The 19,446-nt window shown below is 33.3% G+C and overlaps 1 protein-coding gene across 1 annotated transcript in view; it reads right to left on the bottom strand.

Moving 5' to 3' along the window:
- The window catches only part of Rnf180 (ring finger protein 180), a 220,515-nt gene that overhangs the window by 159,246 nt on the left and 41,823 nt on the right, over nucleotides 1-19,446 (bottom strand). Inside the window, exons 3-5 of the mRNA XM_027951641.2 lie at nucleotides 17,930-18,025; nucleotides 14,836-15,795; nucleotides 9,535-9,570 (exon numbers count right to left, since the gene is read on the bottom strand). Coding sequence (XP_027807442.2) covers nucleotides 9,535-9,570; nucleotides 14,836-15,795; nucleotides 17,930-18,025 — 1,092 coding nt within the window. The remainder of the gene's footprint in view (nucleotides 1-9,534; nucleotides 9,571-14,835; nucleotides 15,796-17,929; nucleotides 18,026-19,446) is intronic.

Genomic DNA, 19,446 nt, shown 5'->3' on the forward strand with positions numbered 1-19,446 from the left:
ATTAAGCTTTGGCTTAAAACAATGTTGTGGCTGGTTTGATTTTCTATCCAGACTACTAAAACTTTTTCCATCTCAACAATAAGTCTGTTTTGCTTTCTTATCATTTGTGTGTTCACTGGAGTAGCACTTTTAATTTCCTTCAAGAACTTTTCCTTTGCATTTGCAACCTGGCTAACCATTTGGCACAAGAGGCAGGCCTAGCTTTTGGCCTATCTAGGATTTAAATATGCCTTCCTCTCTAGGCTTAATAATTTTTAGCTCTTGATTTAAAGTGAGAGATGTGCAACTCTTTCACCTGAATGGTTAGAGGCCATTGTAGGGTTCTTAATTGACATAAATTCAATACTTTAGTGTCCCAGGGAATAGAGACATCCAAGTAAAGGGAGAGTGATGGGGGAGTGGTTGGTCGGTGGAGAAGTCAGAACATGTACATTTATTAAGTTCACTGCTTTATATGGGAATGGTTTATCCCCAAAGAATTCTGATAGTAATATTAAAGATAACAGATCACAATAATAGACATAATGATAATGAAAAGGGCTGACATGTTGCACAAATTACCAAAATATGACACAGAGACACAAGTGAGCACATGGTCCAATAACATGACACAGATGGACTTACTCCCGCAGGGCTACCACAACCCTTTAACATGTAAATATGCAGTATCTACAAAGTGCAATAAAGCAAAATGCAATAAAATGAAGTATTCCTTTAGTTGTAAAGGCTTTTGCTCTCTTGGAGAGCTCGGATATGCTCTATTTTCTTTCCTCTTTAGATTAATCTCAAATAGTGAACATGTTCAATCTAATCTAGGCTAGATTATGATACTGCATGAAAGTAAGGAACTACAAGGAATGTTCCAGAGTTTGCTGGTAGACTAGAATTTGGCAACTCATTCCTAAGTAAGAAGAAACTCTTGAATGTTGCAATATACACTATTCCCCCAAACCATTATTAGTTAAAGGATAACTCAAAATTATAGTCTCTGTACTTAGCATATTGCTTTAGGACCTATAAAACCAATGAGTATAATTGAATGAGAGTTCAACTCTTATCAAACTCAGGCAAATTTATGGCATCTATTTCTCATGAACTAAATACTATCTGAAAAGAAACTGAGTGTCTTTCCTATGACACTTAGTTGACTCAAAAGAATACAAGGAAAACTGGAATTTTAGGATAATTGGCTCATAAACAAATATAACAGATGAAACATGTAGGCAGCCCAAGTGAAAGCTATCACCTTTACCATTAATAGACCTCTGGTTTATAGCTGTTAATATTTCTATGGATTGAAATGGACCCTTGTAGTCTGAAGGTTTCAGCACAGCCTTGTGCTACTTAAGAGTTATTTATGTATCAATACGATGTGGTTTATCGTCTAAAGTGTCTTCACTCAGACCTGACTCCAGGTCAGTCTTGCCTATATCTTTTACCACAGGCAGCTCTGGCTTTCTTCAGGGCCCACTACACCTTTTCAAACAATACCTATGCCTCTGGCTTTTCCTGATCCAGATCCCTCATTCAAACATAATTGTCTTTAATCCTACATTGGCAAGACTCAATGATCAAGACTTTAATCATTTCTTTCAAATTATAATGTTAATGGTGAATACTTAATGAGCTATGCCAGAAAACACACTTATTTTCAGAACCTTGTAAAAAGATAAGTGAGTAATGGAGAAAACACCCATTTTTTTTTTTCTAGAAGCCATCAAGACCTATAGATAGTTATCTCTTCTCTTTCAAGGCTGGCCTGATGTAGGCAGAATAATGTCCTCCCCCACAAAATGCCCACATACTATTAAATGGAACCTGTGATCATGTTAAATGGGAGTGGGCAATTATGAGAATCATAATAAGGCAGAATCAAGGTTGATAATTAGCTGACCTTAAAGATATTTTCATGGATTAACTCAGTGGGCCTAATGTAATCTAGAGTCCTTGAATTAGGAAGACATAGTTAGAAGAGTCAGAACCTGAGAATGGCATCATGAGGAAAACTCCAGCAATTATTGCTGGCTTTGAAGATGAAAGGGCGGACATGGTGGGCCAACTCTAGAAGGTAGAAAAGGCATGAGAACAAATTTTGCTCAAGAGCCTCCAGAAAGGAATGCAGCCTAAAAAAACAAACAAGCAAACAAACAAAACTTATTTTAACCTGGTGATACTAGTTTTGAGCTCACTGCTGACCTCCACAGCCAGAATAAATTAATGTTTTAAGTAATTAAATTTGTGGTAATTTGTTTCAGCAGCACCAGGAAACAAGTGCACCATCTATATATACAGAGGAAGCTAGTACCTTCATTTTCTTAAAACACATACTTGGTATCTATCCCATTAGATTACGCTGCTGTTTTACAGTAGAAGTTGCCTCATTTGTATGTGCTAATGATAAGAAAATCTAAAAAGATTACAAGTTGTTGTGGCTGGAGATAGAAGGAAAATCCAACAATCAGAAATAATTTGATGTACAATGTAAAAATATCTTTGAATGTTTAATTGAACAAAAAAGTATAGTAAATGAAAAGAAATCATTGGCTGGCGTATTGGTAACTTTTCTAACCCCTTTTATTCAAGAAAGAAGGAAGGATGGTTTATCAAATGCAAGTTAATAAGCTCTGCTAAACATCAATGTATGAGTGGTGCTCTGTGACCTACTGGCTATATCATTTCACTCTCAATATTCTACACTGAAGCACAACACTTATCAATGATTACATCCTGAATTTAGGGAACTTGCCTAAATTGCACATGACACTTGAAACTTAAAAACAGAATGAATAAACATATTTACAGATCCTTAAAAATGTTATCCCAAGTATTAACCCAAGGTAGCTGTTTCATTCTCTCAAAACAAACACATAACAAATGTCTCTGAAAAACAATTTAGCAAAAGTGCTGATGGATTCTTAGCTGATGGCAGGAAGAGAACACCTTATTATAATTCTGAAAACTCCTTCTCACAACACACAAAATCTCTTTTGTAAACTCTCAAGAAACTCAAAAATATACCATTCTATATTCTACCCCAATATATGAATTTTTTTGATGGAAAGAAATGTTGTGATTATTTTGGTCCTAGAGGAGATTTGGTGCCCTCTGGTGTTGGAAAAGAAGATGATCCATTTAACTTTTATAAATAAGCACAGTTCATAAAATCACAGAATTCAGGAGCTGATTAGCACATTTAGTGTAGCATAGATAATCATTATTTAGTGGAAATTTGTGGTCACTCATTATGAAATATTCAATTTTTATTCTGATGGCATATTAGAAAAGTATTATTTAGAAGTTAAATTTCTTAGGTAAAATAATAATTGCCTATATTATCTCTATTTCCCCTCAAGCTTTATAAAAAGAAGAAAAAAAACCCACCAATGAGCTATCTAAGACTCTGTGGCAAAGTAATGAATAAAAATGTAATGACATTATTAGAATGGTATAATTTATAACTGAATCTTCAATGTTTTATTACCTACTAGAGACATACAAAATGAACCAAATAATAACATCTGTGATAACACTGCCCAGTTTAAGAAATAAAACATAATAGAGTTATAGCCCTCCATATAGCACCCCAGATCACATCCTCTTCCCCTGAATAAGTAACCACTCTCTTAAAATAGGCATTTAAATGATAATTTAAAATGATATATTCAGTTTTCTGCATTGTCTGCAAAACTGCCACATTTTCATATTGTTTCTAAAATTAAAAATCAACTTTAAAATATTAGTTTACAAAAGAAAGCCCAGGCAATACCAATTACAGTTGGTTACATCAAAACACAGACAGGCTTCTAGGCACTCCCCATTTCGGGGGCATGTGGAAGCTGATATTGTCAGACCTCCACATGTGAGAAGAATAGGTGGGACTTTCATCTCATCATGGGGCAAATTTTAAGGAGATCCAAACAGGACAGGAGGTGCCTGTCAGTAAGTGGTTTAAAAAATGTACAAGTGCAGTAACAGAACAATGAGGGAGAAAAAGAAATGATTTTTTTTTTGCTTGTTTATTTGTAAATAAAGCTAAATGTGAAGATTTAGAATAAAAACAAGAAAATAGTCTTCTTGGTGCACACAAGGTCAAAAGCACTGAAGTTATTACCTAGTTCTGCTCATCAAACACAGCAAGCACTAAGCTGTGTCCTGTACACTAAGCTGCGTCCTGTAAGGATAGGTTTCAGCTTTCCATATCATTCTGGGATTAGCTCACTGACTATTCTAATATTTTTTCCATCCCCAAACAAGTTATCCTTACACAAACTTAGTGTTTTAGTCCACTTGTGCTTCTCTAACAGAATATCTGAAACTGTGATTTATGAAGAATAAAAATTCATTTTTCTCACAGTTCTGGAGGCTGGGAAGTACAAGATCAAGACACTGGCATTTAGTCTGATAAGGGCCTTCCTTCTGTTGCTTCATAGAGCAGAAGGTGGAAGGTCAAGGGAAAAGCAAGCCAAATGTTGCAAGGAGCCTTTTTATAAGGACCTTATTCCAATAAACAAGGAAGGAGCCCTCCTGGCCTAAGCACCCCACCTCTTCAAACTATTCATTAGGAACAGCAGAAGTTTGAAGGTCACACATTGGAACCACAGCACATGCAGAAGATATTGTATATCTCTGTTGTTCTCTCTCTCTCCACTCGCAGTGACTGAGGAGATCACAGTGCCTCTCCTCTAACAAAGCTTGCCATTCTCAAAGCTTCTCTATGTTCTAGTGACAGAATAGCTCATGTAAATCAGCTAATATCAGTAAAACGCTTTATACTGTACCTAGAATACGGTAATGCTCATCAAAACTAACTTGCTGTCATCACTCTCACCACCATACCTTCTCCCTTCTATTGCTCTCCTCTCCCTTGTTCCTAATCAAAATTCTCATTCTCTCAATTCCATGCTAAGGAAAGTTATCTGAACATACCAAATATTATTCGGACATAAATATTCATACCATGTCTACTGTATGTGTGTATGTATGTGTGTATACTTGCCGCATGTATACACACCCACAAACACACACACACACACACACACACACACACACAACATAGACAACTAAAGCATAATCTCATATAGCCTAGAGTACTGGATTTTTTCAAGCTCCTGAAGAGATTTCATCTCAAAATCAGGGTTAAGAACTACTGTTAGCCTTTATTCTCAAATCATTTACCATGCCTGGAGCATTGGCTACATTATTTATTTGTCCAATTAAACCTCTGAGGTTTACTGACTTCTGAATGTATACTGGGATTGGTGCTTCTCAGAACTCTCTAGAAGCTACACAGTATCCTCAAAATCTAACATGAGTTTCTAACTATTACATCATAATTCTTTATAAACTGACTATTTCCCTCTTGTCTGTAATCAACTTTCCCATTTCTATATGTTTTCCCTACCCTCTCCCAATCAATCTTAATCTTTTGTGACTGCTCTAAAACTCTCAGTTGCAACCCAAGGTCTTGGTGAAAGCAATCCAATATTAAGTAAACATTAGCCAAAGTTATCTGTAATATGGCATTTATGCAAATGCACAAGAAAATGATCACTGAAATTCATGTGTCATCCTCCTTGACTCAAAGGTCTGTGAGGGAAAGGATGATATTTCATTCATTGACGCAATTTCTAGCAAAGAGTAAACTACCAAAAGAGAATTAGTTAAATGAAGGAAATAATGAAAAAGAATAAAAGTATATGATAGAAAATGTTTTCTGAAACATCAAAGAAAAATTAAATGGGGGAAAAAACTTTCTCAACAGGATGTAGATTAACGGTTAAGAACATAAACTTTGGGACCTAGATATGTTATCACATTATTCAAATTATTCAACCTATCTGAGCCTCAATTTCTGCATCTATAAAATAGAGATAATAACAGAAATTATCTCATAAAATGGTGACAGGATTAAATGAAATAAAGCACTCAGCAAAATATCTGGCATATAATAAAGTGAGGTAAGCAGAATCATGACTCTAGCTACCATTGCATAGATGTCCATATTCTAATTCCTGAAACCTGTAAATATGTTACCTTACAATGGCCAATGGGATGTGGCAGTCAGGATTAAATTAAGGACCTCAAATGGGGAGATTACTTTGGATTATCCACATGAGTTTAATGTCATGATAAAGGCCTTAAATGTCAGAAAGAAGATGTGATAAAAGAAATCAGGATTTGGAGCAGTGCCACGGCTAAAAGGAGGTCACAAGCCAAGGAATAAGGACAAAATTTATAAATAGGAAAAGGCAAGGAACAGATTCTACCCTAGAGCTTCCAGAAGGAGTGCAGCCCACCAACACTTCAATTTTAGTTCCATAAAGCCCATTTTCAGACTTGTGACCTCCAAACTATAACATGATACAATATGTTGTTTTAAGCTACTACGTTTGTGGTAATTTGTTGGAGCAGCAATAGAAAACTAATTAGCATTCTTTTCTGTTATAAAACATTTCTGAGTTAACATCAACAGTGCTAAATCATGTTGATAGTATGTGTTCTTGTAAAGTAATGACAATGGCATTTTATCTCAGTGGTCTTCCTCCTAAAATTCCATATTCAGAGAGGAATTAATACAACAGGCCTATCTGCACTTACCAGATCTGCCCTTAATTCAGGACCTTAAATTTGGGGAGGGTTCCCACCATAAGTGATGAGAGGTTCAATGCACCTAATTTGCTTGTACAAGCAATGCAATTTATACTGAACACCTACTTTACTTTCAGGAATCTGAATGTTTGTATTAGCTAAGCAGTAGGTGCCTACATGACCAGCTCCCAATAGGTGCTAAGTCTATTAACTTCCCTGGTATTTAAAACCTTTCACAATATATTGTTTGAAAACTTAAGCACATTCTATGTGACTCCACAGGAAGAGGATTCTTGAAATCCTGTGCTTGCTTACTGCAGATTTTGCCCCATGTACATTTTCCTTTAGCTAATAATAATCTGTATCCTTTCACTTTAATAAAACACAACTGAACGTGATCATATGCTGATTCTCTTGGCAAAACACCAAATGTGAGATGATTTGGGGAACCAATGACACAACCATTATCCTAATCTAAATATAGGAAAATCCTCTGACAAATCCCAGGTAAGGGGCATTCTATAAAATATCTAGCCAGTCCGCCTCAAAACTGTTAAATCATCAAAAACAAGAAAAGTCTGAGAAATTGTAAGAGTCAAGAGAAATGACATGACAACTTAAATGTAAGGTGGTCTCCTAGATGAGATCCTCAATGAAAGAAAGAGAGAGAGAGAGAGAGAAAATCTGAATAATTGATTAATAAATAATTATAATAATTAATAATGTATAATATTGATTCATTAGTTGTGACAAATAGACCTATTAATGTAAGATATTAATTAAAGTAAGGAAGAGTAGGTGTGGGGCATATGGTAACTTTTTGCATTATCTTCACAACATTACCCAGATAGTTTCACTACTAAATGTTTAAGTAAAAATAATATTAATTCTCGGGCTGGGGATGTGGCTCAAGCGGTAGTGCACTCGCCTGGCATGCGTGCGGCCTGGGTTCAATCCTCAGCACCACATACAAACAAAGATGTTGTGTCTGCCGAAAACTAAAAAATAAATATTAAAATCTCAATATCTCTCTCTCTTTAAAAAAATAATATTAATTCTCCACAATATTTTCCAGAAAACAGAACAGAACTTAAAAGGCCATCACTACTCTAATACCCCAAACAGACAATAACAGCAGAAAAAAAAGAAAATTTCAAGCCAATATCCTTCATAAGCAGAAGCCCCCCCAAAATAATCTCAAAACCTATTATCGAATCATAACCAATAGTATCCAGCAATAAGAAGAATATTACAACATAACTAAGTGAGGTTTACTGTAGATATGTAGGATTGGTTCAATAACTTATAATTAATACTAAACATTTAAAACACATGATAATATCAAATAATGCAGAAAAAGCATTTGATAAAATTCAACATCCATTCATGATAAAATTATCTTTAAATTAGAAATAAAAGAAAACTTCTTCAGTAAAAATGCTCCAACTGAGGCCAGGGTTGTGGCTGAGTGGTAGAGCACTTGCCTAGCATGCATGAGGCACTGGGTTTAATCTCCAGCACCACATAAAAATAAACAAATAAAATAAAGGTATTGCATCAATCTACAACTAAAAAATATTTTTTTAAAAAAAATGCTACAACTATCAACAAATAGCATCACACAGGTGAAAGATTGAATGTTTTTCTGCTAACCAGTGCAATATCATAAGAAGTAGAAAAAGAAAAATATCTACATTAAAAAGGAAGAAGTAAGACTTTTCATTTGCAGATACGATGACCATCTAAGTAGAAAATTCAGTGACATCTACAAAAAAACTATTACTAGAAGGTGACAGTAAAAAGATTGTAAGCATGCAAGATCATACAAAAACCAATTTCATTAAAAATATAAATACTTGGGGATAAAATGACAAAATATATCAAAGACTTGTACTACCAACATCACAAGATATAAAATCAAAACAAAAGTAGTACTTTTAAATACTAACAATATATAATTTTAAGTCAAAGTGTTCAACAATAACTTCTCCCCAAAAAGAAAAAAATACTTATGTATAATTCTAAATAAACATACATATTCTGAATGCCAACTCTGCAAAATAATGATGAGAAATCAAAGACTTAAATAAAAGGAAAGATGTTCCATGCTTATAGTCTTGGAAAATCAGCAAAGTAAAGTTTTCAATTCTTTCCAAGTTGATCTATAGATTTAATATGATTCCAACCAAAATCCCAACAGAATTTTTGCAAATACAAACAGGTTCATTCTAAATTTTATATGGAAAATAAAAAGAACTACAATAGGTAAAACAATTTTGAAAAATAACAATAAAGTTGAAGAATTCACAATATCCTACTTTATGATTTACTATAAAACTCTAACAAACAAGAAAAAGGGCTACTGATAAAAGGGCAGAATTAAAGATGAACTGAACATCACAGAAGATCCAAAACTAGATCCACAGATATATATCCAATTAATTTTTGACAAAGTTGCAAAAGCATTTCAACAGAGAAAGGACACAGTTTTCAACAAAATGTACTTGAAACTTTGAACCTCTATGTAAAATAATGGGTCTTGACTTAAACTTCACACTTTATTTTAAAAAATCAATACAAAGTAAATAATTTCAATGTAAAACATAATACTATAAAACTTTTAGAAGAAACCATAGAAAAAAATCTTTATAACCTAGGGTAAGGCAGAGTTCTTCCATACGACATGCTTTTGGAAGCATGATCCATTAAACAATTTTTTTTGAGAAACTGGACATAATCAAAATTAAGAATGTTTGCTATGCAGGAAAAAAACTGTTAATATAATTAAACACAAGCTACACACTGAGAGGAAATATTTACAAATCATATATCTAATTTAGAACTTGTAGCAAAAATATATAAAGAACTTTCAAAACTATATAGAAAGAAAATAACCATTCTGGAAAACAATTTGAGAGTTTCTTATATAGTTAAATAGACACTTACCATATGATCCAGCAATCCCACTCCTGAGAATTTACCCTAGAAAAATGAAAAATTAGGTTCACAAAAAATATATGCACATAAATGTTTATAACATCTCTATTTATAATTGTCAAAACCTGGAACAACCTACCTGCTGTCCTATGGCTATTGAATAATAAAAAACTGTGGTTCATTCATACAATGCAATACTACCAAGCAATTTAAAAAGAACAAACTGTAATGTATGCAACAATTTGGATGCATTCACATTCGCTAAGTAAATGAAGTCAATCCTAAGTTTACTATATGGTTCTATTATAACATTATATTTTTGTATAAATTATCATTTGACAAAACTATGGTAATGGAGAACAGAGCAGTTGTTTTCAGGGATTAAGGATGGACAAAGGTATGATTTTAAAGGTGATCAGAACAAAGGAGTTTGGGGGATGATGCAACAGTTCCGTATCATCCCAATGGGGATTGGGATGATCTTTATATAAACCTAAAGCTACATATTAGGAATAAATTTTATTACATGGTAATTATGAAAAGAAGAACTATTCTGAATATAAAAGAAGTTTTCTGGTTTAAATACAGCTTAGCACTATGTCTTTCCCCAAAATTGATGCTCAGTTAACTTTTGCTGAAGAAACACACAAAACTGGCTGTAGTATCTACTTCACCATCAATTTCATTTACATTTCTAAGCTTTAAATGTTTAAATAATTTTATAGTGACATGAACACTTTATATCATGGTATATGCCAGTGAAAGATTTCTAACTTACAAAATAATTCATTAAAAATGTCAAATGATAGTCAGAAATCCAGATTTCCTAGCCAATTAATTAAAATTTTTAAAAAATATGTTTAAAAGACCTTTTCAATGAAAACTATAAGACATTGATTTTAAAAAACTGAAGAGGACACACACAACAACAACAACAACAAGAAAAAACCATAATAGAAAGACATCCTATGATCATGGATTGGAAGGACAAATATTATTAAAATGTCCATACCACACAAACATAAGGCAATCCCTAACAAAGTACCAGTGACATTCTTCACCAAAAATAAATAAATAAATAGATAAAAATCCTAAAATCTGTATAGAACCATAAAAAATAAAATAACCAAAGCAATCTTCAGCAAAAAGAACAAAACAGGAAAGATTAAGCTATCTGACTTCAAAATACACTATGAAGTTATAGTAATCAAAACTGCTGGGTATTGGTATAAAAACAGACATATAGTCAAATGGAAAAGAACACTAGGCCAAGAAGTAAACCCATGCATCCACACACAACAAATCTTCAACAAAGGTGCTAAGAACATACACTGTGGAAAGATCAGTCCCTTCAATAAATGGTGCTGGAAAAATTGAATATCCATATTCAAAAGAGTGAAACTAGAGCCCTATTTCTTCCAATATATAATAACAAACTCAAAATGGATTAAAGACTTCTAAATTCTAAAGCAATACTAAAAAGTAAAAACTACTGCCAGGCATGGTGGTACCTGCCTGTAATCCCAGCTTCTGGAGAGGCAGAGGCAGGAGGATTGTGAGTTCAAAGTCAGCCTCAGCAAAAGTAAGGCACTAAGCAACTCAGTGAGACCCTGTCTCTAGATAAAAATACAAAATAGGGCTGGGGATGTGTCTCAGTGGTTAAGTGCCCCTGAGTTCAATCCCTGGTACCAAAAAAAAAAAAAAAAAAGTAGAAACTACTAGAAGAAAAGATGAGTAAATATTTCAGGGCAAATATTTTTTGGTTAAGATCTCAAAAACACAGAAAATGAGAGCAAAAATAGATGGAATTATACAAACTAGAAAGCTTCTGCACAGCAAAGGAAACAACAGAATAAAGGAAGAACCTACAGAATGGAAAAAAAGTATTTGTAAACCATACATCTGATAAGTGATCAATATACAAAATATATAAGAAACTCCAAAAGCTCACTAGCAAAAATAAATAAATAACCCATTGAAAAACCTGCAATCAATTTAAACAGAAATTCCTCAAAAGAAGACAAATAGCCAACAGATATATGAAAACAACACTCAGCCCCTCAAATCATCTAAGAAATGCAAATCAAAACCACAATCTAATTATACCATATTTTAGGTAATTTAAATTTTAGTAATTTTGAGGAAACTCTTTTACCATATTAATGAGTTATTGAGAGATAAAACATTTGCATGTTTATTGTAATTTAAGATTATATATCATTTTCAATTCAGTTTCTCATTCAGCCTTTTTCACACAGATTTACAGATTCAAAACCTCCTTTGAGTCTAAAATGCTGTTTTCTATTTTCATCAATTTGGAGATTATGCTATTACATACAATGAAATAAATATGTAACTAGTAGGTTAATTGTTCCATTACACCTTAATAAATTATATCAATATAAAAAAACACAATGAGACATCATGCCTGTTAGAATGGCTATTATCAAACAGACAAAAGATAAGGGTTGGTAAGGAAATGGAGAAAAGGGAACTCTTACATACTATTAGTGGAAATGTAAATTAGTACAATCATTATGGAAAACAATATGGAGATTTCTCAAAAACTTAAAAATAGAAACACCATATGATCCAGCAATCTCACTAGTTGGTTTGTGTCCAAAAGAGACAGAATCAGTGTGTTGAAGAGATATCTGTACTTCCATATTTATTAAGGCACTATTCACAATAGCCAAGAAATGGAAACAGCCTGAGTGTCTATCACCAGATGAATGGATAAAGAAAAAAGCATGTAAACAATATATGTGATGGAATATTATGCAGTCATAAAAAGCTCAGTATTGGTATAAAATGGATGAAACTAGAGGTCATTAAGTCAGACAGAGAAGAAAACATCATTTGATCCTACTTATATATATAGAATATAAAAACTGATCTCAGAAGTTGAGAGTAGAATAGTTTTAACTGGAGGCTGGCAAGGGAAAGAGGGGAGTGGTAAAAGTTGACCAATGGGTACTCACTCACAGGAGAAATAAGTTCTGGTATTCTTTTGCACAATATGATGACAATAGGTAATGATAATGTACTACATATTTCAAAAACGGTAGAAGAGGGATTTTGAACAGTGTGTTGTGTGTGTGTGTGGGGGGGGGGGGTGTTTTACTCAGGATTGAACCAGGGACCTCACACATGCTAGGCAAAGGCTCTACCACTGATCTACATTCCCAGTCCAGAAGAGGGATTTTGAATGATTTTATCATTAATAACATTTCAGAAGACAGATATGCTCACCCTTATTTAAATATTACACAATATGTATATGGGTCAAAACATCACGTTACCCATAAATATGTACAATTTTACTTCAATTAAAATATATAAAACATTTTAAGAAAATATTAACAGTAACTAGTACTTTTATATATTTTATTCTTATCTTTAAAAAAAGACAGTATCTGTACCAAAGTCATTACCCAAAAGCATGATATCTAAAACGAGCATTTGGTAAATCTTTACAGAATTTATCTTTATTAAGCATGTAATTAGCTGAATAATTAGCCATTAATTTATTTCAGATATTAACTTGATAGAATTTGTCTTTTTGCTTGATTTAGCATAATTAACTTTAAAATTATTTTTTCCTGGCTCTAACAATGTTGTGTATTTATATCAGCAACTCACAAAATTTCTCTACTCTTTTGCTCTACTCTTTTAAATTTTCTGCTCAAGAGACATTGGGCATTTGTTTGCTTATAGCTCTTGTGCAACCAATCAAACCTATTAGGATTCTACAGTGCCATTCCCCATACAAACCTTGTCACAGGTCTAATATTCCCTAATTCTGATTAATTAGATAAGCAAATTGGTCAAAAGTATGTATGTAAATAAAAAAGTAACTTCTATACAAAAACAAACACAAAAAAACACAACTGTTGTTGTTTAGCTCTAAACTGAGTAAAATAGAGCATTTCTATGCTGGAAAATAATTAATAATATAATTGATATTTTCAGAAGTACCTAACCCCAAAACTAAACAAACACGTTATTTATTAACAGAATAAAGTAAATATGATTTTCATACTTATTTTAAATTTCCATTTGGAAGAAAATTATTTCAGAGCTTTCCACATTGTTCTTAAGGATTTTCTTATTTGATCACTTAACATATGATCATTTCCAATTTATCTAGGCATAAGTCAAATTCTCAATAAACATTTTGAATTTTACAGCTTTAGTAAATTATAATATGCAGTATAGTATAATGATAATATATTAATTTTTACATTCTATAAAGTATATTTCAACATAACATCATCATCACTTGCACATAAACCAAACTTAAATGTTCTTATTAGCAACCAGTCAAAAATAATTATCTATAATTATTATTATACTATGTAACTGAAAGATGAAAAAAATCATCTAATCTGACGGAAGCACTCATTGCAGTTATTTTGTTTTATTGAGTCTGTGATTAGGATAACAAGCCATACAGGACTCACTTAACTGTCTTTAAAAAGAATGAACTATTATATGAAGTTGCAGCTTTCTATATTTTGGTGCTGTGGATAGTGTTAACATTCACACATTAATTAATTAGAATTATCAATCCTACTAATGAGCAAATAATACAGGCAATTTACAAAAAAAGTTCATACAGAAATATATCAGTCATCAAACTTCTAAATTTTTATAGCACCTCATTCATTGGTTTTAACTGGTTTTCACATTTATCATGCAGTCCTTTTACACATATCACCTTGGAACATATTATTATGGGGCACACAAGAAGTTCAAATCATAGAAAAGCAAACTGTTCTATAAAATTACAGTAAGGAAAATTACCCTTTAGATAATGTTCATCAGTTAGCACAGTTAATCATATATCAATCATATGAGCACATAATTAAAGTTTTTAGAAAATAACCATTTAAATGATGTGATGAAAAGTGAATGAATTTGTTACATGATTTGAATTTAGAAAACTTTTTTCCAACTTAACCTGAAATAAAATTACTGCAAAATAATCCTAGCACATAATAAAATTAAAATGTTTGTGATAAACAATTCAGTTTCAATATAATGAAATTAATCTTCCTTTATAATACTAGCTAAAACTGAGAAAAAGTACACAGAAGACGCTTTTTCTAAACATAAGTAAAACATAGAAACTGGTTTTTACATGGCAGTTATAGTAGGGCTACATAATTAAGTGTACCTAGAGAAAAATGTCATTTCAAAAATTGAAACTCCGTTTTTTTAATACAAATATTGAAAGTTAGCTCTACTCCCCAAATTCCAATACTTGTAAATTCAGAATTTTTAGTAAACTCTTATTTTAAAAATTACCTGCTTCTGTAGCCATCTTTCATGCCTTCGTTGTTTCCTTCTTAGATTCCTCAACTTGCTCCTTTCTCTCTTATTCAGCCTCTGATTAATGGTGCCCAATGAAAAACTGGCCGAGCGCAAGAAGTCCAGAGCAGAAAGGTGCTCCTCTTGGTCTGAGGCCTCCAGCATGCTCCTGCCGGCTGAGGGCAGGTCCATCAGGAAAGACAGGTTGTTAGTATTAGTGTGGTCAGAATACACTGAAGAAGCTTCTAGACCACACTGAAATTCTCCTCCTCTTTGTGTCTGGGTCTCACGGGGAGCCACTGAAAATCTTTGCAGCAACATATCAGGATCAAAACTGGATGGATTCTGAAAGGAACAGCTATTTTTACTGGACTGTAAAGGCAAGCCTGGAAGCGCAACAGGCCGTGTTTCATTTAGCCTGGGATAGGCAGTCGTCTTACTACGTATTTCATATAAAGTGGGTAATAAAGTCAGTTTCTCATTGATGTTCAGATCCAAACTATGTGATTTTCTGTGAAAAGCTCTTGCCGTGCACCTGCCAGACATAAGCTGGGGAACAAAAAGCTGGTATTTTGGATCTGATGTTTTGAAGAGCAATTTTTCATTCTTCATCTCAAAATATGTCGATCGCACCTCCAAGCACAGTGCTTCTGTTAATCTTCCAAGGCCATTATTATTTTGGGCCATGTTTAAAAGCCTGTAATTTCTGCTTTTGGAGCCACCACCTGTCAGCAGAGTTTCCTTGTCACAACCTGACTGAACTCTAGGATGTGACAAGTATTTCAGCGATGGTCTCATTAGTCTGCCTGCCTCTGTTGGTTGATAATCAGTCCGGCTCTTGGAGAGATGTACAGCTGCAAGCTGGCCACAGGAACATTTTGGAGTGCTGACAAAATTAAAGCCCCCTAAACGGGCCCCACAGAAAGGGCAATTCAGTTTTCCAACTGTCCACTGGGCCTACAGGTAATAAAAGAAAATAAAAACAATGGTTTCATTGTAAAGTAACTGAAGAGAATGGGAGTTTTTTTTTTAAAGAAAGAAAAAAGCCAACCACATGAAAGTTTTCTATGTTACAGAAAAGACTAGCTTTCCCTTTTCTGATTAGTAGCAGAACAGCAAATGGAAATAAGCCTTCCAATAAATAGAGATAAGCAGCTACAAAGTTCTAGAATGATAACATATTGCAAATCATGCCCATCCAAACAATACTCCTAAGAATCCCAAAAGAGAGTATCTTAAACAATAGGTTGAATATGGATACAGGGTGAATTAATGAAAAGAAAAATATTCTATGGAACCAGGAAGCAAATCAGTCTACAGAGCTTAATTTGCAAGTAAAATCTCACAGAAAAGTGTCTGTTTTGATACACTTCTTGCATACCAAGCACCAGGGGAGGGAATTTTATCCAACTAACAGAATAAAGCTTTTCCTAGCTTTTTACATACAACCAAAAGATACTGATTGCTTACATTAGATAATGCATTTTCTATACTCAGTTTAGAAATTAATAATGAACTGGCTTAAAATGTTCTTTTCAACAAAGATAGTGGAACCTCTGTGGTGTCCTAATATATTTTGTAAAGTTCAGGACATTTGCAATGCCACTTACACTGGCATTCTCCCAGGAAATCATTACAATGTTAATAATGGGCGCAAGAGATATCTACCAAATGTTATTTTTTTTAACACCACTGACAAAAAAAAGTAAAACTTCTCAGTGGAGAAATGCAATTGTATTTTGCCCCAAATCATATTACTTATGTTTAAGACAGGTATTGTGCATTGTGAAAAATTAGCATGTTATTCACAAGGTGAGTTCTTGATTATATTTCATTAAGGATTCTTTAAAATCCAGCATTTTCATTTTGATTATACCATTAAAAGTCATAATTATCCAGCATATATGTATGTATAAATGCATATGTGTCTATACATGAATGATACATACAAGATGTTTCTTTTATTTAACAGGTTCTATTTTCGGTGCTGCGGAAGTACAGATGACCAAAATGTAAAAATCCTTGACTTTATAGAGCTTATACTCTAATGGAGGAGGCTAGGCAATTAACAACATCAGTATGCTATGTGTGTATACATATATGTATATGATTATATAGGTTATATATACACTTTAATATAGTTATATTACTTATAGTGTGTGTGAACCTATAAAATATAGGTAGGTACATGAAGCAAACAAAGGAGATTGGCAGTGTGAAGAAGGATAATAAAGAGAAGGAACAGTCAACACATTGGCCAGGCAATTTCTCACTTAAATAAAGAGCAATGGAAATGAGGGAACAAACCAGATGAGTAATTTTGAGAAGAAGATTGAAAGGGGAAATGTCAAGAGTAAAGTCTAAGACAGAAAAGTATCTGGACCACTTCAGTTATAATGAGGAGAACAATAAGTACAATATGGATCTAACCTGGGTTCCCTTCAACAGATGAATGGATAAAAAAAAAATTGTGAGAGATATATATATACACACACACACATATATATATACAAAATACACACATATATACACATATATATGTATATATACACACACAATAGAATATTACTCAGCCATAAGAAAGAATATCTTTATGACTTTTGCCTATAAATGAATGGATCTGAAACTATGATGCTAAGTGAAATAAATCAATCCCCAAAAAACAAAGTTGAATGTTCTCTCTGATATACAGATGCTAACACACAACAAGCGGGGAGGGGAAGAAGAGAAGTTCAGTAGATTAGACAAAGGGGAATACAGATAAAGGTGGGATACAAATAGGAAAGGCAGTGGAATAAACTTTCCTGTGTTCACATATGAGTACACCATCAGTGAAACTCCACATCATGTACAATCACAAGAACGGGATCCTAATTAGAATAAGTTATACTCCATGTATATATAATATGCCAAAATACACTCTACTGTCATGTATATCTAAAAAAAATTAAATACTTTAAAGAAAAGAGTAACACAATATTTCAAATATCTTAAAAAAAACAATGCATCTAAGAAAAATAGTTCTAAAAGTAGACAATAATTCTCTAAAGGTTTCATATTTCTAATTTTATTCAGAAACTAAGAAACTTACTTTTTGTATTAGGCAATTTATCCACTCTGGAAGGGCTTCTATATTCATGTGCCACACATGGCAAATACTTTCAGCATCAACTGAATCATGTCTATCCTGTTGTATAAAAATGAGCAATATTATTAGTAATTATTAGTTTGGAATTTATTTCACAAATTTCATATTAAAATAAAATTCAAAAATAGAAATTAAACTTCAGTTAGAAAGCAAATATACACTGTCCTCCTTCTCTTGCTCCCATCACCAGAAATCCACAAAGACAAAAATAATTCTTTTTAGGAAATAACTACCTATGATTTAAGACAAAACCAAAATCCCCTTCACTTTATTAAATTCATCAAATAAAATTTAAAGTTCAGCCATAAATTATGGAATGAACAAATCCAGTGCCCTATTATTTTTCTGGTGGGTAAAATAAAATAATGCCATTCATGGTAACTTTCTCCCTGCCTTCAATCTCTGATTCTATTTTGTTTCTACTACTAACGTAATAAAGAAGATGTTATATTCTCTCTTAGGATGCTCAATAAACATTTGGAAGGATTAGGGGAGAGGAATGATAGGGCTCAGGACACACTACCCCTAAACATACCACCTTAATAGATTGAAAAATAGCAGAAACAGGAAGATTTCTCTGCCATTCCTCCTCCCCTTTTCCCCTGAAACAGGTAAACAACTTAGGAAGAATCTTCTGACCTCCTCCACAGTAGGTCATAAGACTCTCAATGGGGAAGTACCTTCCTATACAAGAGGGAAAGAAACATCCTTATCATTGAACATGAAGGGTCACAGAGAATATGAACAAACACATCATGCTAAGTTTCCCCAATCTGTTACCATTAGATCATATCTCCTTTGCCCTATCCTATTTCTCCATGACTCTGTAGTCATCCATCTAACCTAAAATACCCATTTATTTCTTCAGTTCTTCATTTACATATGATGACTCCTCTGTCACATGAAACTTATGTTAAGTAAATCTATATGATTTTCTCTTGCTACTATGTCTTCTGTTATAACAGCTTTGGCCATGAACCTAGGATTGGGAGATAAAAAATAATTTTCCTCCCCTATAGGAACAATTGTATAGGTAGCCCAAAAAGTCCTGACTAAACTTTAGCTGTATAAGACCAACAAAGATCTAAAGAGAGAGGTTTGACTTTCTAAAACAGATTTGTAGAAATAAATTATATATAATTGGGACAAAATGGCTTTCCAACATGTCAGAAAAGAGCTGGGCAATGCCAGGCCCAGTGGGGCACACCTGTAATCCCAGTGGCTCAGGAAACTAAGGCAGAGGATTACAAACTCAAAGCTAGCATCAGCAACTTAGCAAGGCTATGAGCAACTTAGTGAGACCCTGTCTCTAGATAAAAATATAAAAAAGGGTTGGAGATGTGGATCAGTTGGATAGCACCCCTGTGTTCAATCCCTGGTACCCAAAACAACAACAACAACAACAAAAAGTAAGGGGCAGACCAAGGTAAAGAAATGTCTGTTTACTATGTATGTATGTA

The sequence above is a fragment of the Marmota flaviventris genome, chromosome 5 (assembly GCF_047511675.1).
Source record: "Marmota flaviventris isolate mMarFla1 chromosome 5, mMarFla1.hap1, whole genome shotgun sequence".
NCBI classification, from domain to species: domain Eukaryota; kingdom Metazoa; phylum Chordata; class Mammalia; order Rodentia; family Sciuridae; genus Marmota; species Marmota flaviventris.